Source organism: Podarcis raffonei, chromosome 7 (genome assembly GCF_027172205.1).
Source record: "Podarcis raffonei isolate rPodRaf1 chromosome 7, rPodRaf1.pri, whole genome shotgun sequence".
Lineage (NCBI taxonomy): Eukaryota > Metazoa > Chordata > Lepidosauria > Squamata > Lacertidae > Podarcis > Podarcis raffonei.
Window position 1 is genome coordinate 68,886,329 of NC_070608.1, and position 20,595 is coordinate 68,906,923.

Consider the following 20,595-nt stretch of genomic DNA (forward strand, 5'->3'; position numbering starts at 1 on the left):
GTTAGACTGTTTCTGTATGCCACAACTGCAGCAAGAATTTTGTTAGCCAAAAACTGGAAATAACAAGAAATACCAACAGTGGAGGAATGGCAGATGAAGATGATGGACTTTTTGGAGCTGGCTCACCTGACTGGAAGAATCCACGAACAGAAAGAGGAGGAGTACCAAGAAGAATGGAAGAAATTTAAGGACTATTTAGCTAAATACTCTAAGATAATATAAGTAGAACTACTTGTAAGTACCAAACTGGCCTAGGAGTTAAATATGTTAAATTGTATAACATTATGGATAGAAGATAATTTGAAGAGAAAGACAGATGTTAATCGATTAAGTTAATTTTATTTGAAAGTAGTATTGGAAAACTGCTACAATGAGCTGTATGGAAACTCAGCTAGGGGGATTCAAGGAAGTCATCTAACAATGACAACAAAATTGGGATTTTAATAGTGAGGATAAATGTTTGTTTGTTTTTTCTTTTTTATATTGTAATGTTTTCTTTTATGTTTGTTATAAATTTGGAAAATTAATTTTTTTTGGGGAAAACAAAAACAAAGAGTGGAGTGGGGGGAGGACATAGGGCATGCCAAAGAAAGATCATGAGGACAGTCTGAAGTTGCAGAGCAGGGAAAACTGACCTGCATGTTTCCTGATGGTGAGCTGGGCATTTTAGGTCAAAGAACAGCTCTCGGCGTGCAGAGGACCGAGAAAACCCTGCAGCCCTTCAAGGAATATCACACACGGTTTCACATGACATCCCTATCACTGCAAGCCCTGGCTTCCCCCCAAGGCTGTTTTCTTCATAACCATGGTGTGCAAATCCATTTCATTCCAGGGACGCAGTGCTTTTTGTAAGCAGCCAGTCTGCACTAAGCCTGGACGTGTTTCCTGCTCCTTTTTAATTTTTCATTTATGATTTTCAATTTTACACATTCCGATAGTCACTTTTAACTTTTCAAAACTTGACTTCCTTCCCCCTCTTCCTGTGGTTCCTTAAATTTATTTTTTTATATTTCCTGCCTATTACAAATTAGCCGAATTGAATCATTTATCCATCTCCTTTAAATGTGTACACTTTTATTACAATAATCCTGTCAATGTTCTTATCTGTTTACAGTTTGTTTGTAAATATTCAATAGACCATTTCCCTTCCTTGATACAAAAAATGTTGTCTTGATTTTTCCGGTACGTTTCGCCATTTCTGCATATTCCATAAGTTTTGGTATCCATTCTTCTTTTGTCGGGACTTCTTCTTTCCATTTATGGGCAAATAACTTTCTTGCCGCTGTAGTCACATATATGAATAAATTTCTATACAGTTTGGGTAGTTCTGTGGATGCATTTTCTTCCGACTTTTTATATGGATTGACCTCTTGTTGTTTTCGTTCAGTGACTCAGGTCTGAATTGCTGTGGTAAAATTCACTATAAATGGAACTTTACTGAAAAAATACAGGTTTTTTTTTTTTATTAAAAAAGGGGTGATAGTTTAAACTCAATAACAGTTGAATGCACATTCTTTCTAGTGCCAAATCGCTATGGAAGCAGTGTGTTGTTTTCTAAATGCGTGCCTTGGCACTGAAATAGACCAACATAGATTTGACTGTTCTGAAGTTAAACGTGACCCATCCCAACCGAAATGGCTTGTGAGAGCAAAGCTATAAAAAATAACTTGGGAAAAGATCTTTGCTTTCTTTTCTTTTTCGGATAAGTGAAAGGATTTTGATTTCAAAGCTTTCTAAAGTCCTTCGCAGACATTCAGTGTTGACAGAGGCCCAGGAAAAAGACTCATGTCAGCTCAGCTTCAAATATGTGCATGGGTTGTATTTAACTAATCTTCACTCAGACTACACCGGCTGATGTTAATGAACCTGAATCAGTCATGTCCATTAATTTCAGTGGGTCTACACTCAATAGGACTAACATAGTATAGGTAAAGGTAAAGGGACCCCTGACCATTAGGTCCAGTCGCGGATGACTCTGGAGTTGCGGCACTCATCTTGCTTTATTGGCCAAGGGAGCCGGGGTACAGCTTCCGGGTCATGCGGCCAGCATGACTAAGCCACTTCTGGTGAACCAGAGCAACGCACAGAAATGCTGTTTACCTTCCCGCTGGAGTGGTACCTATTTATCTACTTGCACTTTGACGTGCTTGCGAACTGCTACATTGGCAGGAGCAGGGACTGAGCAACAGGAGCTCACCCCGTCACGGGGATTCGAACCGCCAACCTTCTGATCGGCAAGACCTAGGCTCTGTGGTTTAACCCACAGAGCCACCCACGATATGTGCAGTTCTTACCCATAAAAATTTGTTCTGTGAACTGCCCTGAGACCTCTGGGTATAGGGTGGTATGGAAATTCAATTAATAATAGACAAACAAACATACATACGTTGGTGGATGTGCAAATAGTGATGTAGATACTGGGCTATGGGATACTGGATTCTGTTGTACGTAGCATCCAAAGTATGGATATTGAGAAGGTCTGGGAACAGGGTGGGTATGCTGGGAGTGTGATTGGGGCAGAATGGTGTGATCCTGATTCTCTATGCACGTAGAGAATATCTGCATAGGGTTAACATCAGAACCCGGGAGGCGACTTCAAAATACGTTTATATGAAATACATTTCAACTTCCAATTTCTGTATCCTTTTCTAAAGACCAGCGTTTGAAACTCCCATTGATCCAGGCGCATTTTGCAACAGGGAATTTCATCGATGTGAGCGGTTTCTGAGCTCTGGGCGCAGTACTGTGCCAAAAATTTTAGATTGAAACTGCAGAGTGGAAGTAAAGGAGGACCTTTTTCTGCCTCCCCACTTCCAGCTACTCTCTGAAGACCGGAGAAGAGACCCTCTTAAGAATATTAGGGGGGTGGGCAAGGGAAGGACTAGACTATGTGAAAAATGAACATAATATTTTAACTGCAGTTCCTTCATTTTCAGCTTTGTATTCTTGTTATTAAAGAAGCACGCCTAGACATTTCGTAGTTGTGCTCTTAACCCCTATTTAAGGTGCCCTTTAGCTCCTAGCTTTCGTATCTCAGTTTCTAACACTGCTAAAGACATTTTAAAAGGCTGGGCTTAATTTTCATTCCTGAGGATACCATTCTACAGAGTGTGAGTACTGTGGGATTAATGCAACATTTCCATCAACTATAATTTGGCATCTACTACATTCATCAAAATGTCATGCAAATTATAATAATTATGTGCAAGTAAATTGGCCAGTTAGCTTTGGCTCTGCAGCCCATTGTGTGTTTCCAATTTGACCTTCAGCACTAAAGAAGTTGTCCGAAGATGCCCTAACGTTTACATATCCCTAACATTGCGTGTTCCATGTGTTCCTCCACAGTGTGTTTGGTCTGTAGTTTCATCTTACAGAAACTGTCTTGGTCTTTTGTAGAAGCTGGAGCTGGATCGATTTATGCTTTATGCTCACGGGCCCGATCTTTGTCGAGAATCAGATCTGCGTCATGCAATGGCCAACTGCTTTGAAGCGTTGATAGGTGAGGTACCTGTGCTGCAGCTTTTGTCATGCTAATTGTGTGTTTTGTCCAGCCTTAATTCCCCTTATCTGTATGAATTTCTGCTTTGGAAATAAGTCCGCAAATGGCTCTTCGACGTGGTAGCAAAATGAATATCAGATTCTCGGGACAAACTTAACAGACAGGATGTCATCTTCGTGCTCTGTTTGTGTGGTTACCAGGACATGCGACTTGCTTCTCTTGGACTCTGAAGTCCAGTTGAAACAAGCCACAGTTTATGAAGCCAGGAATGAGCACTGAGGCAAATCGCTTCTCACTTCGTGCAACAGAATCAGATCATGTCTTATTAGCCTAGTTTGTTGACTGGCATTAAGCCAGTTTCCCAGTTTGGACATAGCAGGGCCTTAATACATCCCAGGGATGAATAATAATAATAATATAATAATTTATTATTTATACCCTGGCTGGGTTTTCCCAGCTGCCATGGATGGCTCCCAACAGAATATTGAAATTACGATAAAACATCACACATTAAAAACTTCCCTAAACAGGGCTGCCTTCAGATGTCTTCTAAAAGTCAGATAGTTGTTTATTTCCTTGACATCTGATGAGAGGGCATTTCACAGGGCGGGTGCCACTATCAAGAAGGCCCTCTGCCTGGTTCCCTGTAACCTCACTTCTAGCAGTGAGGGAACCGCCAGAAGGCCCTCGGAGCTGGACCTCGGTGTCCAGGCTGAACGATGGGGGTGGAGATGCTCCTTCAGGTATACTGGGCCTTTGAGGCCATTTAGGGCAGGAGTCAGCACACTTTTTCAGTGGCCGGTCCACTGTCCCTCAGACCTTACGGGGGGCTGGGCTATATTTTGAAAAAAAAAAATGCCCCACAAATAACCCAGAGATGCATTTTAAATAAAAGGGCACATTCTACTCATGTAAAAACACTCTGATTCCCGGACCGTCCGTGGGCCGGATGTAAAAGGCGATTGGGCCAGATCTGGCCCCCAGGCCTTAGTTTGCCTACCCATGGTTTAGGGCTTTAAAGGTCAGCACCAACACTTTGAATTGTGCTCAGAAATGTACTGGGAGCCAATGTAGGTCTTTCAGGACTGGTGTTATATGGCCTTGGAAATGTTGATGTCAGTGCCCGTCTTGGAAAAGAGAAGGGAGGAGATGAAGGAGGAGCAATCAGCCGTGGTGCTCATTCACAGCTACATAAATTGTGATTTATGAAGCCAGGAAAGAAAGTTCAACCTGAGACAGAATAGGGACCAGTATGACTGTGGTGTGATCCATCAAATCAGTTCTCCAGTTCCTACTCTGAGGAATTGCATCTGACTTCTGACATAAGTACAAATACCAGGTCATCAAAACAAAATTAAACTAAATTATGCTGGTGGGATTTAAGGCTACAAGCCCAATGCATGTTTATTTGGATTTGGGCTCTGCTGACCTCTGTTTAAGCTCTTGTTATTCTGAGTAGCAGTGATGGAATGGTTTCCAAACTGGTTTTAAAGCTAAGTGTTGTTCGGTATAAGGAATTAAGTAGGCCCTGTCTGCCGGCTTGCAGTCTCTTGGACATTATAGAAGGAGGAACATAATAGGAAGGGAAACTGACAGGGGAGGGGATTAACTAATGGATAAAGACCAGAGGTTAGCATGCCTGACTCAAAAAGCTATTTAAAAAATGACATCTGATGGAGATGTTCTAGCATCAAGAGGGATGGCGTTGCAATGATCTGGAATAACGAGAAAAACAGCGTAGGTGAGGAGAAACTGCTGAGATTTTGGGTTTGATGAGGAGTAAAGTACCTTTAAAACATAAAGAACAAGGAAGAAGAACGAGAAGCAGGAAGATGAGACAGAGCCGTACATGGAAACATCCACGAAAAGAAGTTTAAATTGGCTTCCATTTCCCTATAGGCCTTAGGCTAGACCAGGAAGGTGATGGAAACCCTTGGTAAAAAGCAAAGGAGCTGCAGAATTTAAAATAAATGAGAGTGGCCAAAGTTATGAGAAAGGATGACCAAGTGTTTTCCGGTAAGAAAAGCAAGGTATTTGTAGTAGCAATGGAAATAAAGGAATGCTGGGAGATGCTTAAATGTTGGGACCGGTGAGAATTAGCTCTAGCAAAAAGACAAGGAAGATCAGTCGAAAAGAACCCTCCAGTGCATACTTCTTCAGGAGAAATAGAGACAGAACCAATAAAGAGGAAAGATGAGAGCCAGAACTCAAAGGATGAATCAAAAATTCAGTTTTAAATGAATTCAGTTTCAGAAACTGAAACTGGCATCGTTCATTAAGAAACAGCTGAAAGGCAGGCAGAGATCTTAAACTGGGAAAGAGAAGCTGGGAGTGGAAAAATACAGTTGTAGACTACCGGCTTGAAGAAGGAACACTAAAAGAACGAGTAAGGGAGTCCGACAGAAGTAAATACATAGCTGGGAGTTGAGGACAAAATCTTCTGGAACGCCAGCAGAAAGAAAGAAAGAAAAAAGGAAATCGAACTTTCAGTAGGGAGTGATAGCCATCTTCAAATATCTAAAGGGCTGTCACGTGGAGGATGGAGCAAGGTTGCTTTCTCCTGCTCCGGAGGGTAGGACTCGAACCAATGGCTTCAAGCATAGCTGTCAAGCGTCCCTTATTTGGCGGGACAGTCCCTTATCCCAGTGCCGTGTCCCACTGCTGTCCCTTATTGATGATGTCCCTTAAATTTCCCGGGTTTCAAAGGAAGCAGCTCCTCTCCCTCCCTCCCTGCCGGCCAGGGAGGAGGGAGGCTCCAACTGTGTTGCTTGGCTGCGTTGCTCACCCAATAAGAAGTCTAAGAACGACTGGGGGTGGAGCTTGCATGCCTTGTGCTGATCAAATCGGCTGCGTTGCCTGGGGACTCGCCTTTGCTCAGCGCTTCCCAGCGGAGAAGTGACGGTGGTTTTCCTTGAGGCTTGAGGCTTCGTTTGACTACTGGCTGGGCTTTCTGCCTTTGGCTCGGAGGGGCTCAGAAGTTGAACATACCTGTGCTTGGAAAATCCCTTATTTTGGCTGCTGTTCCCTTATTTTTGAGGCTGCTGGTCCCTGATTTTCAAATCTGTAAGTTGACAGCTATGGCTTCAAGTTGCAATAAGGGAGATTCAGACTAAACATCAGGAAGAACTTTCTGATGGCAAGTGTTCAACAGTGAAACAGACTCCTGCGCGAGAGAGGTGGTGGGCTTCCCTTCCTTGGAGTTTTTAAAGTAGGGGTGGGGTAGTGTCTGTCATGTATGATCTAGTTGCGATTCCTCCACTGCAGCGGGTTGGGCTAGGTGACCCTCGGGTCCCTTCCAATTCCACAATTCTGTGATTCAGCGAGAATCAAAGGTATTGAAGATTAGAGAAAGAGAGTCAGTGGCAGATGAGGCAAAAGAAGCAGGGCATCTAAGTGGAGATTGAAAGGGAGAAAGCCAAATTGTGCCATTTTTAAAAAATAAACAAAAGTACAAGTGTAGAAGAAACAGACAAATGGGAGGGGAGAAATAAAAACCCTATCATATCCGCTGCTGAAAACCAATTGGTTAAGCCGAGTGGGGAAATGAAGAAGGAATTGGATGAAGGAACCACAGGAGTAGCATCATCTAATGGGGAAATCCATGTTTCAATAAGAGCAAAACAAGAAAAACGATCAGAGATAGCAAAATCATTAAGTACGACAGCTTTATTAACTGCGGGGCGACGGTTTAATAAAGTGCAAGGAAGGAAAGACTGCCACACAAGGAGGGGGAGGTAGATTAGCATTTCAGCGTTGTCGAGAAATGGGAGGACCCTGGTCACCAACAAAGGAAAGGGGAAACAGAATGGATCAATTACCGTATTTTTCTCTCTATAACACTCACATTTTTTCTCCTAAAAAGTAAGGGGAAATGTCTGTGCGTGTTATTGAGCGAATGTGTGGTCTCTGGAGCCAACTGGCAACCAGACTGGCAACGATCCACATGGATCCTCAGGATCTTTGCATTGGGTCACCCCAAATTCACCAACAGATCACATAGCATGTCCATGGCTACAGCCTGCACCAAAAGAATCGCGCACCCACTGTTGCCTGGGGCCACAATGCTGCAAAAATGTGGTTATAAAGCACAGATCCACATGGATTCTCAGGAATTTTGCATTGGGCTACCACAAACTCACTGTCAAATCACATGTCTGTGGCCACAGCATGAAGCACAAAAATGATACATCCACTGTTTCATTTAGAATTTTTTTTTCTTGTTTTCCTCCTCTAAAAACTATGTGCGTGTTATGGTCAGGTGCGTGTTATAGAGCGAAAAATACGGTACTCCTAAAATAGTGAAAAGGGGGGGGGACACCCTGGGATTCCAAAGCAGTCAGAATAATGAAGGGGGTGGGAGTGGGGGTGGAGAAATGCTAATTGATAAATGGCGAATGCTAATTTATATTTATTATATATATGTTTTATTTATTTATTAACATTCTTATGTTACATCAGTAAGCATTATCATATTACATCACAAGGCTTATTATAATATAATTTTCAGCATGTATACAAAGCTAAAGAAAAGAAACAAGGACAAAAAACTATTCCAAAATCATATATGTACCAACACTTTGGACTTCCTGTGTATATTCCTTTTTTACAAATGAATGTACTCTTATTATTGTATATTTTGAATGCCAATTGATAAATGATACTTTGCCTTGCTGCCTTCCTAAAGGGGCTCGTTGTGTCTGATGATGATAACTATGATGGTGTTCTCCAAGGAAGTGTCCGATTTTTAAATTTTATATTATATTTATTCATTGAATTTCTATACCACCCTATACCCGGAGGTCTCAGGGCGGTTCACAGAATAAAATCAAGATGTAAAACTGCAAAATGCGTATAGTAGTACCTCGGGTTAAGTACTTAATTCGTTCTGGAGGTCCGTTTCTAACCTGAAACTGTTCTTAACCTGAAGCATCACTTTAGCTAATGGGGCCTCCTGATGCTGCTGCGCCGCCAGAGCACGATTTCTATTCTCATCCTGAAGCAAAGTTCTTAACCTGAAGCACTATTTCTGGGTTAGCAGAGTCTGTAACCTGAAGCATATGTAACCTGAAGCGTATGTAACCTGAAGTGTATGTAACCTGGGGTACTACTGTAATCACAATAAAAACAACAACCCGATAGCCCTCCCCCCTCAAAAAAGCCACATAGGATGTCAACCAAATCAACCAAAGGCCTGGTTGAAGAGGAATGCTTTTGCCTAGCGCCTAAAGGTGTATAATGAAGTCGCCAGGCAAACTTCCCTGGGGAGACCATGCCACAGGCGGGGAGCCACTGCAGAGAAGGCCCTTTCTCATGTTGCCACCCTCTTCTGGACCTCTCAAGGAGGAGGCACATGAAGAAGGGCCTCAGAAGATGATCTCAGGGTCCAGGTAGGTTCCCATCAGCCCCAGCCAAGGTAGCCCAATTGCCAGGTATGATGAGAGTTGTAGCCCAATGATGTCCAGAGGGCACCCCATCAGCTATCCCTGGGTCTGCTGCTGTACCCCCACTCTGTCTTGGAAGGGGCTGTCCCCATCACACCTTGCCCTTGCAAGTAATAATGGCAGCGGCAGCTGGATCCACTTGGTCCTCGTCTTCTGGTCTTGGCCTCCTAGTTTGATGCTCTATGGACCTCTTATTAGTCTAAATCAATCAATCAATCAGTCAGTCAATCTTTATTATGGTCCAGAGACCCAACAAATCGTTACAAAGCAAAGCACAATTCAAACAGCCTACCTCCAGGTTAAACAAGCATTTTGTTCAGACTTAAAGATAGGGATCATTGGTTCTTGCAACCACCGATAAAAACTTTGCCGCTGCTCATGTTCTAGCGTTTGTCCGGTCTACCAATAGGAACCTGACATAGTGAGCCTCTGATTTTCCCGGGAAAGGTACCAGCAAGGGTAATATCAGTCTAAATCCCTTCGTTCCTCAAGGGGTGGAAAAGAAAAGAAAACTCGCAAGCGATGGGATGACGCAGAACAGAACCACCTGATTCTCATCCTTATGCATTTTGCCTTGCCTTGGAAAATAGATTCTAGCTCTTTGGGTTCTGCCTTAGGCTATATTGCGTTTTGTCAGATCAAGATAAGGGGGTTGTGGGTGGGGGAAGCTGTGCTTTCCAACTCTGCTTCGCTTCTCACACACGCTTTGATGTTCAGCGTTTAAAAAAATAAATGGGACGGGGGGGAGAGCGGTTTGATTCCAGCACCTTTGGGACAAGGAAGGGCAGGGCTGTCTCTCCTAGGAGCTAGCTGCCATTTATTTGGCAAAGGGAAGCCAGGGCATCTTGTTTCTCTCTCTCTCTCTCTCTCTCTCTCTCTCTCTCTCTCTCTGTGTGTGTGTGTGTGTGTGTGTGTGTGGTTTTTTTAATTTTAATTTTGGTCGTCTGTATGCCTCATAAGCCTAGGACTTGCCGATCAGAAGGTCGGCGGTTTGAATCCCTGTGATGGGGTGAACTCCTGTTGCTCGGTCCCTGCTCCTGCCAACCTAGCAGTTTGAAAGCACATCAAAGTGCAAGTAGATAAATAGGTACCACTCCAGCGGGAAGATAAACGGCGTTTCCGTGCGCTGCTCTGGTTCGCCAGAAGCGGCTTAGTGATGCTGGCCACATGACCCGGCTCCCTCGGCCAATAAAGCGAGATGAGCGCTGCAACCCCAGAGTCGGTCACGACTGGACCTAATGGTCAGGGGTCCCTTTACCTTTACCTATGCATCATGCTACGTGGGGCTGTGGTGGAGCGTTGGCCCCAAACATAGCAAAGGGAAGCTTGGGTTTCGTTTGGCATTTGTAGGGGTCGTGGCAAAGCAGCAGACTTTCACAAACCAGGACTGAATAATAAGGAAGTGCCACTCAAGTACAGTGGTACCTCGGGTTACAGACGCTTCGGGTTACATACGCTTCAGGTTACAGACTCCGCTAACCCAGAAATAGTACTTCAGGTTAAGAACTTTGCTCCAGGATGAGAACAGAAATCGTGTGGCGGCAGCGGGAGGCCCCATTAGCTAAAGTGGTGCTTCAGGTTAAGAACAGTTTCAGGTTAAGAACGGACCTCCGGAACGAATTAAGTACTTAACCCGAGGTACCACTGTACGTTCTTGTGTGTGTGTCTGGGTCGGTCTAAATCCCTTTGTTCCTTAAGGGGGACGGTTCGTTAGCAGGGAGGTGAGATAGAGGGAACAGCAGATAGAGATGAGATAGAGAGGATCAGCTAAAAATGGTTAGTCTTTGGTTATTTTTCGAGCTGTTTAAATATTCCCTTTGCAGCAGGTATGAAGAACCTTTTTTTCTCTTTTCTTTTGAGGGGTAATCCATTGGGGGTAATTCTGTCAGGGTTTGTATGGTGACTGTAGACAAGGCTCAAGCCAGCAGTGGGGGAAAAATCCTCTCTCTATACCTCTGGGTATAGGGTGGTATATAAATTCAAGAAATAATAATTATAATCTCATTCTGTAGCCCTGCTCTCACCAGAACATCTAGGCATTTTCTTTCTTCCTGGCTCAGGCTCACAGCTTGCGTTTCCGGGCAATCTCTTGAATGTTAATGTGCATCTTACGGCAAATTTTGTCACGCAGGGGCGGTTTACTTGGAGGGCAGCCTGGAGGAAGCCAAGCAGCTCTTTGGACGCTTGCTTTTCAACGGCAAGGTATGACTTTATCCATAGCCTCGTTGCGCCTTCCGACACGTCTCTTGCTTACAGAATCAATTTGAGTTATGCTGTGGTTCAGGAGTGTTTCAAAGGAAAACGGAAAGGCTTCCTGCTTTTCAGAATGTCCTGGCTTTATATAGCAGCAACATTTATTTATTTTATTGTCATTAAGTGTGCTCAGGGATGCACAGGGTGGTTTTCAGAAGCAGCGCAGGGAGTGTTTGTCCCTTCTCTCCCCCCCCCCCCATGCGCTGCTTTTATTTTATAATCCCTCTTTCTCCCGCTTGCCGCAGCAAACACCCATTCAGTCATTTGTTCAATTGGTTAGAGCAGGGTTTCCTGAACTCGGGTCTGCAGCTGCTGTCAGACTACAATTCCAATTATCCTTAGCTCCCAGGGATGGTGGGAGTTGTAGTCCCAAAACAGCTGGGAAGCCAAGTTTGGAAAACCCTGAAGAGTATTTAAATGCCACCCTATAATGGAGTTGGGACACGGGTGGTGCTGTGGGTTAAACCACAGAGCCTAAGACTTGCCGATCAGAAGGTCGGCGGTTCGAATCCCCGCAACGGGTGAGCTCCCGTTGTTCAGTCCCTGCTCCTGCCAACCTAGCAGTTCGAAAGCATGTCAAAGTGCAAGTAGATAAATAGGTACCGCTCCGGTGGGAAGGTAAACGGCGTTTCTGTGCGCTGCTCTGGTTCACCAGAAGCAGCTTAGTCATGCTGGCCACATGACCTGGAAGCTGTATGCCGGCTCCCTCGGCTAATAAAACAAGATGAGCGCCGCAACCCCAGAGTCGACCACGACTGGACCTAATGGTCAGGGGTCCCTTTACCTTTACTTATAATGGAGTTATCACCGGGGGGGGGATCAGAACCAGAAATAAAGATATTTAATATTCAGCAATAATAAAAACAACACAAATACAGCATAGGAACCCGTGTTGCAGAGGCTAAAAACAGGCTAAAGGGCGTGGGAGAATAAAAAGGCCTTTGTGTGGCACCTGAATGACACCAAGGCAGGCACAAGGTGAGCGTCTCTGGGGAAGACATTCCACAGCTGGGGAGCCAACACTGAAAAAGGCCCTGCCCTCCCCTAAATCAGTGGGAATGCTCAGAGAAAGGGTTCCAGAGAAGATCTACAATTCCAAATAGATATACTTGAATGGGGGGAGTATTCTGGTCCCAAACTGTGAAGGACCTTAAAGGTCATTTGGAGTAGGAAAGTGTCTAGGAGTGGGGGGAGTCGAGGAGGTTACAGTGATTGTAAGTGAAAAGCAAAAGGCATGGAGAAGGAGATGGACCAGCTGAGGCAAGACCCTTCAGGTAACCAGCCTTCCTGAGCTTCCTCAACACATGCATACAGTTCTTCTCCTTTACCCCAGTGGTGTAGCATGGGTTGCCAGAGCCCAGGGGATCGGAGGGAGGTAAATGGACAGAGCACGCATGCACCACCCAAGAGATTGCAGGCACGAATATAAGAAAATAAGAGTTGTTCAGTTGCCTGGAGAGGTCACTTCCTGGTTCACACGCAGAAGATGTTTTCAGCAGATCCCAGTGTCGGAAGCACACAGCTGTATTGAGGCAGCACCGGGTGTTGAAATTTGGCGCCCCCTAACAATTTTGTTCTCAAAATTTGTGTTCTCGAAGCTACTAACATGAGTTTGACCATGAGGCAGTGGAACACAGGAGTGCCTGGAGTGCTCTGGTCCATGGGGTCACGAAGAGTCAGACACGACTAAACAACTAAAAAAAATTCACCACTGCTCTATCCTGGCTCTGATCCTGCCAGGCCTCACAGCTTCTGCTGTTCACTGACTCAGCTGCCTGCATCCCAGCCCTGAAACATAAGTGTTAAGATGTAATTGGTTTTGTGCATGCATCTGCCTTTGAGTATAATAGAATCATACTGTATTATGTGGTTTGTGTATCTTTGGGTTTGTGTTGAGGTTTCCCCTCCCTTTCAGATGTAAGATGTCCCTTTCAGGCTGGGGTTCTTATCCTCTTATCCTTTTTACTAAACTTTTAAGCAAAAAAAAAAAAGGGGGGGAGAAGGTAACCTGTTACATAGTTCAAGAATTGTGTGTGTGTTCGTTTTCTCCTTCCACCTAATGGATATGCACTAAATGGATGCGCCACAGGCAGTTTAAGCAGAGAGTGCCCGCTTTCAAAAAAATTAGCTTGCCGGCACTATTGAAATCGCAAAAAAAACAGAGAGTCAGCATCTGAGCCCATTTCAGTACTTCGCAGAATGACATTTTATTTAGCAATGTGGAATTTGTTAAACGGCTCCCGTGAGCTTTAAAAGCGTCTCTCGATGTTTGCAGGACCTGCGGGAAGTATGGCTTAATTATCCGCTGCACCCTCTACAAGTAAGTGTCTCCCTTTTCCGTAAGGAATTTCAGAGTGCTTTTCTTCTTCTTGCTCTCTCCCCCCCCCCCCCCGTTCCCAAGGATGCCTTTTTAGCGGCATTCAGCTGTGCTGACATCTCTGAACGGCTAGCAGGCACATGGCCTTTGTGAATTTCTTTTGTGGCTAATAACTGTCGAGAGCTCGGGCTCGGGGGGGGGCAGGGACTTCAGAGTACCTCAGGCAACAGGCAGGCAGTAATTTGGCAGGTGGGTGGCAGACACAGGACAGGTGAGCGGCAGATTTATAGTCTAGTGGCAAAAGGGGGGGAAATAACCAGACCGTCTTCCTTGCTAGGAAATCTCCCCAAGTGGAAGAGTGCAACAAAAAATGGGAGCTTTGTAGCATTACGTGGTTGGCCTCTTACTTCCTGATTCCTCTCAGCATCAGGACCGTTCTGGGCTGTGGAGTGACTCACCCAGGTGAACCTGGGATCCAGTACTCTCCCTGGACAGCAGCCCTAGTAGTGAATGATCTGCAGGGATTCCTAGTTTGAAGTCATCCTTGCTTTGCACAGTAAGCTTCCTGGGAAGAATGCCTATTCATTGAGCATAATGGCAAGGGTGTCATCATCTCAAATTTAACAACACCGTTAAATAATAAATGCATCTGGTATTTGTATTTTTTATATTTTTTGAACGCCTCAGACCCCTTCACATACATTATGGAGATCACCAGGAAATCTGTAAGCACTGGCAGTTGTCTCTCTTCCTCCAACTCCAAATAATATTAGAAACGAATAGTACTTTCGGTATTTTTGTGAGAATGAGTGGCATGAACATGTACCATAAGTGATTCATGCTGAAATCCCACTGTTCAAAACTACCTGTGCAAGTGGTCCACATATGACTTTATTAGTGTTGTGAAAGGGCCACAAAGAAGTTGAAATCCTCTACCTTTTCCCGTTGTGAAAACTCAATCTAAATGATGGCTGAAAGAATTCTCTGTACTCGGGGACAAAACCCTTTTGAAAAATGTTAATTATGCTCCTGCAAAACCCCAAAGTATGAGCATTGTATTATCATTTAGCAAGCATTCCTGCTAGCTTCTCGCTGAAATAATTTAATCTGAAAATACTAAATTAGAGAAAGAAGGGGGAGGAGTTGATAGTGAAATACTTGCTATACACACACACACAGTTACTTGCTATACACACACACACACACAGTCGTACCTTGGAAGTTGAACGGAATCTGTTCTGGAAGTCCATTCGTCTTCCTAAACGTTCAGAAACCAAAGCTTCTGATTGGCTGCAGGAAGCTCGGACATTCAGCTTCCGGGTTTTAGTTGTTCAGGAGCCGATTTGTTCAGGAGCCAGGGCATTCAAGATCCAAGGTATGACTGTATATAAAAGAAACATTTGAATCAAGACTTTTTCTTTAAAAAATTATTATTTATGTTTATATCCTTCTAATCCTCAGCATACAATTGCTGTCAGGACAGTGGGACAACAGAAAATATGAATAGGGCCAGTTTTTTTTAAAATAAAAAAATCACTAAAATAGCAAAATCCACTGAGAAAAGCTAATAAAAAATAGCATTGTTGAATGTATGCAGGAAAGGCCAGAGAGCTCAAAGGCCCCAGTGACGTTGATCTTTTTGCTTCAGAGTTATCTGCTGCCTTTCAACCTGTTAAAAAATAAAATTGTGGTCCAGGCTTTATTAAGGTAATGTTCAGTAGCCACTGAAAATCTGCTTTGTTGTGTTTTGGTCCCATGTCTCCTTGGTAATATGCAAAGTAAAAATCACAGTGTTCATTATTTTGTCAGCTCCAGCTTCCTAAATTGGGCCTTAAATCTTTCTTCTAAGTTCACGCTGTTCTCTGCGTTCATATTTCTTTACAGCTGCAAGAGTCCAATACTGACCGACAGCTGATTGAGACATCTCCTGTGCTCCAGAAATTGACCGAGTTCGAGGAAGCCATCGGAGTAATTTTCACTCATGTTCGGCTTTTGGCCCGGGCTTTCACTTTGAGAACTGTCGGATTTAACCACCTAACCCTGTGAGTTTGTTGGGCGTTTCTTCCCCCCCCCTCCACCGCCAGTAAAGTTTATGATTATTTCATTTTAGAACGTACCGTATTTACACAAATCTAATGCACCATCAAATCTTAAGGCGCACCTCAATTTTCAAAACTTTGAAACCCCAGAAAAGTATTGACTGGCGCCATCAAATCTCATGCGCGCTCTAATTTCTGTGGCGGAATTTGCCCCCCCCAGGTGTGCATTGCACCCGAATAAATACGGTGTATGAAACAGAGAGAACAGTTACAGCAACTGGCAAAAATTAAAATGCGGAAAATTAAACTGTAAAATAGGCCTGGAGAATGCGTTGAAAAGTTTGCTGGTGGTTTTAAAATGGATCTCAGGCGTTCTTTTCTGAACAGGCAGCTTTGTCCAGTTTGCCAGCTGTGGATGCTCCTGGATAGGGATCGCCTGATCATGGTAGAGCAACCTCATGACTGGATCACTGTAACACGCTGCCCAGAAGCACCAGCCGGTGCAGAATGAGGCGGTCAAACTGCCGAGGAAGGGGCTGTGCCAACAAAACTGGTCCATTTTCCCTCTTCCCTCAAGTCTTCACCCTTGTCACCCTCTATGAGTTGGGGGTGGCTTCCTTAAGTGGGGAAACTCCAGTTCTTGTGGAGACGGGAAGGTGTGGTGCAGTGGTTCAGAGCGGTGGACTCGTAATCTGGGGAACCAGGTTCGCGTCTCCGCTCCTCCACATGCAGCTGCTGGGTGACCTTGGGCCAGTCACGCTTCTCTGAAGTCTCTCAGCCCCACTCACCTCACAGAGTGTTTGTTGTGGGGGAGAAAGGGAAAGGAGAATGTTAGCCGCTTTGAGACTCCTTCGGGTAGTGATAAAGCGGGGTATCAAATCCAAACTCTTCTAATAAATGCGAGGGAAACCACCACGAGACCCTCACAAGTCATGTTGGGCGATAGGAATGGTGATCTATGAGGACAAAAATATTGTAGAAATATTTGAAACCTATTTGAAATGACTCGCCTGTTTAGTGCTTTTTTTGGGGGGGGGGGGGACAGGGTTCTTTTTATAGATAATTATATTATAAGTATACAGTCATACCTTGGATCCCGAACGCCTTGCGAGTTGAACGTTTTGGCTCCCTAACGCCACAAACCCAGAAGTGAGTGTTCCGGTTGTGAACGTTCTTCGGAACCCGAACGTCTGATGTGGCTTCTGTGGCTTCCGATTGGCTGCAGGTGCTTCCTGCAGCCAATCGGAAGTTGCGCCCTAGTTTCCGAACTTTTTGGAAGTCAAACAGACTTCTGGAAGGGATTCCATTCGACTTCCAAGGTACGACTGTGATATTATTCTAATATTATTATGATGATATTATTAAATGTAATATAATTATAATAATTATGTATACTTTCATATATTGTACATTATAATTTTTTTTTTACATTTTCAAATTTTATATCACAAATTAAACATTTTTTATTTTACCATACATTTATTGACTCCCCTCCCCTTCCAACGTTCATTTCACTTTCCCACCATTCCTGCATATTTTGATATATCCATCTAGTTCTGTTCTCCTATCTTCAATATTTATTATACTGTCAATTTTACTTTAACACTGCCAGTGTTTTCAACTGTACACAATTGTTTCCCATATGCTCGACAAAAAATTCCCACTCCTCTTTAAATGCCTTGCGCAGGAGCCATGCTAAATTGTTCCAATTTTAGCTTATGTGCCGCCAAAGCGAGCCCAACACGCATGTAGTTCTATCGCGAGGAAAGGCTTGTTTCTCTATCTTTTCAACTTTATTGATTTCTACCTCTTTCTGTTTCAGGGGCCACAATCAGAGGATGGAATTCTTGGGAGATTCCATAATGCAGCTGGTGGCGACGGAGTATTTATTCATACATTTCCCGGATCATCATGAAGGCCACCTAACGGTGAGATTGCCACCTGTCACTCTTCTCCGGGAGCAGAACTTGACAAGTCAGAGGGGACAGGAGAGACAGAGGGCAGGGGGAAAGAGAGAAGGAACTGTAGAAGCAGCGAGTGAATTATTCTGGGCTTAATGAAGATCCACAACCTCAGCGCGCTGCCTGCTCTTAATAAGGTTCTGTTAATTTGGAGATGTGAATCCAGCCGCGATCAACGAAGTTTTGATTCTTGCCACCCAGGCATGATGTCTTCTCTCCTTTAAAGCAGGTCAATAGCTTTAATAACCGCCGCGATTAACTTGTTCCACCTCAAAACTACAAGTAGCGCTTGTTTCATTAGCAAGCTCTTGGGGTAGACAGGTGCTATGAACATGGGGTCTGTAGGAATGCTTGGGGGGCGGTTTCAGGGCTAATACGTAGCTCAAAGCAACAAACAAATCAAGTTTGCCTTTCTTTTTAAGAATAGCTGCATCATTTCAGTAACACACAAGTGTTGGGTGGTCTCTCGACTGTTCAACTAGACATTTCTTGCAACTTTCTTACCGTGCCCCATAGAACTTAATGGGAGCCCTTTAGAATCAATCCTTCTACCCTAGCCGAATACCCCCACCATAGAAAGGCTTTCCTACTCATGCTTCTGTCCCCCCCCCCCCTTTATCACACGTGGTCCCAAGGCATGGCATGATAAGCCGCTTAAAACCACGACAAAACAATCTTTGAATAAGTACCATTGTTATTTGTAGTTGTTTAGTTGTGTCTGACTCTTCGTGACCTCATCGACCAGAGCACTCCAGGCACTCCTGTCTTCCACTGCCTCCCGCAGTTTGGTCAAACTCATGCTGGTAGCTTCGAGAACACTATCCAGCCATCTCATCCTCTGTCGTCCCCTTCTCCTTGTGCCCTCCATCTTTCCCAACATCAGGGTCTTTTCCAGGGAGTCTTCTCTTTTCATGAGGTGGCCAAAGTACTGGAGCCTCAGCTTCAGGATCTGTCCTTCCAGTGAGCACTCAGGGCTGATTTCCTTCAGAATGGATAGGTTTGATCTTCTTGCAGTCCATGGGACTCTCAAGAGTCTCCTCCAGCACCATAATTCAAAAGCATCAATTCTTCGGCGATCAGCCTTCTTTATGGTCCAGCTCTCACTTCCATACATCACTACTGGGAAAACCATAGCTTTTACTATACGGACCTTTGTCGGCAAGGTGATGTCTCTGCTTTTTAAGATGCTGTCTAGGTTTGTCATTGCTTTTCTCCCAAGAAGCAGGCGTCTTTTAATTTTGTGGCCACTGTCACCATCTGCAGTGATCATGGAGCCCAAAAAAGTAAAATCTCTCACTGCCTCCATTTCTTCTCCTTCTGTTTGCCAGGAGGTAATGGGACCAGTGGCCATGATCTTCGTTTTTTTGATGTTGAGCTTCAGACCATATTTTGTGCTCTCCTCTTTCACCCTCATTAAAAGGTCTTTAATTCCTCCTCACTTTCTGCCATCAATGTTGTGTCATCTGCATATCTGAGGCTGTTGATATTTCTTCCGGCAATCTTAATTCTGGCTAGGGATTCATCCAGCCCAGCGAGGGCAAATCAAAGAGATAAGACGAAACACAGCTAACTTCATCTCAGTGCTCAGTCTAGAAATGATATCATCCTGTCAATGCCTGTGCATTGCCTGAAAGAAATTGCCAGAAAGAAAAAGGTCGGCCATGGTTGAAGCTTTCGAAATTCGCCAGGCGCATTTTGCACCTGGCTATCGACCACGTGCGACTAAGTGAAGATGCCCATTGGCCAGGAGGGCACCAGTCGCCTCCACCATCTGGAGATGCGTGCCTGGGGATTCTTGGATCTCGAGTGTTTTCACACACCGATACCCCACCCTGTAGAATCCTATCCGTTATATGTTAGCTGCGCAATCAGGATGAATTTAAGGAACCCAAAGGTTGTCTTGGAAAACATGACTTTTGAACTGCTTGGCCCCAGAATGGCAACCAGGCATTTTGTTTGGGCAACTGTAACCCCAGTTTAAGGAATCCTTTGGCGCCAAGCTTGTACATCTGAGTTTCTGCATAGTTAGGGCGCCATTTTGCTACACTGACTAGACTGCAACTACAATCCAGGTAACTCGCTTTTATTTACATATAATAATGCTATATCAATCGCCTTTGTGCTAGCCAGAAGGAGAAGCCTCTCCTAGAAATTTCTTTCTGAATGCGACCGAATCTTTTTTTTAAGAGTTCTGCAGCACAAAGAAGATCCAGTTTTGACTTTATGCTGTCCATCCTTCCAATCCTCCCTCTCCTTTGCTCTCTTCTGCATATTTCCACTCGGCCAGTAGCTCCAAGGAAGGCTAACCCCTGATTTCAAAGACCCGAGTGCTCTTTGAACTTGCAGCTGAGGTGGCAGGGCATTTTAATGTTTAACCAAAGTTACGTTTTAAGCAGCGAGCGTGTTTTCCCTCCACATCGCTTTCTCCCTCGGCCCCCTTCCTCTGCCTTCTGCCCGAGACCTTCTCTTAAGCATAATTTGAGCCTGTCTCCCTTCTGTCTTCTGATGAATAAATATGACATGTTAAATTTCCTTATCAGCGGGCCTGCCCCCTCTCCCGAGCTCCCTTTCATCTGATCAGACTGAAATAAGCTTTCAAAAGTTGCTTTTATGTTTCGGGCGCCCGTTAACGTTTCGTTTCGCGCCGCTCTCGTGCTTTGCCAGCCCCCGCCCGTATCGTTCCATCTTTCACAGAAATTTCACCTCAGCTGTTCACCCAGCCTTCGCATCCTATGCAAATTGCAGTGTGCCATTAGGTTCTGCTTTCCGAGCCGCTGGTTCGCTGCGGACGTTGCCCCAACAATAAGTTGCGTGCTTGTTCTTTTGGAAAGTGGCTGCTGTTAATTAAAGCGCTGGGCTCCTCTCTTCCTGTCAACCGGCTCTCGATTCTCATAGTACTTAATTCTTCGTCGCCACAGGTGGCTGCATTTTTTGACAATTAACACTGCAGTCCTCCTGCGACGGAATCATAGAATCATAGAATCATAGAGTTGGAAGAGACCACAAGGGCCATCGAGTCCAACCCCCTGCCAAGCAGGAAACACCATCAGAGCACTCCTGACATATGGTTGTCAAGCCTCTGCTT

General features: G+C 44.5%; 1 protein-coding gene across 3 annotated transcripts in view; it reads left to right on the top strand.

Annotated features, from left to right (window-relative positions):
• Positions 1 to 20,595, top strand: part of DROSHA (drosha ribonuclease III) — an 83,313-nt gene that overhangs the window by 43,177 nt on the left and 19,541 nt on the right. For 2 of the 3 annotated variants that reach the window (XM_053397087.1, XM_053397088.1), the window contains exons 22-26: positions 3,397 to 3,499; positions 11,072 to 11,142; positions 13,469 to 13,513; positions 15,395 to 15,552; positions 17,372 to 17,477. In XM_053397087.1, coding sequence (XP_053253062.1) covers positions 3,397 to 3,499; positions 11,072 to 11,142; positions 13,469 to 13,513; positions 15,395 to 15,552; positions 17,372 to 17,477 — 483 coding nt within the window. The remainder of the gene's footprint in view (positions 1 to 3,396; positions 3,500 to 11,071; positions 11,143 to 13,468; positions 13,514 to 15,394; positions 15,553 to 17,371; positions 17,478 to 20,595) is intronic. The other variant, XM_053397089.1, reaches the window with a different exon arrangement.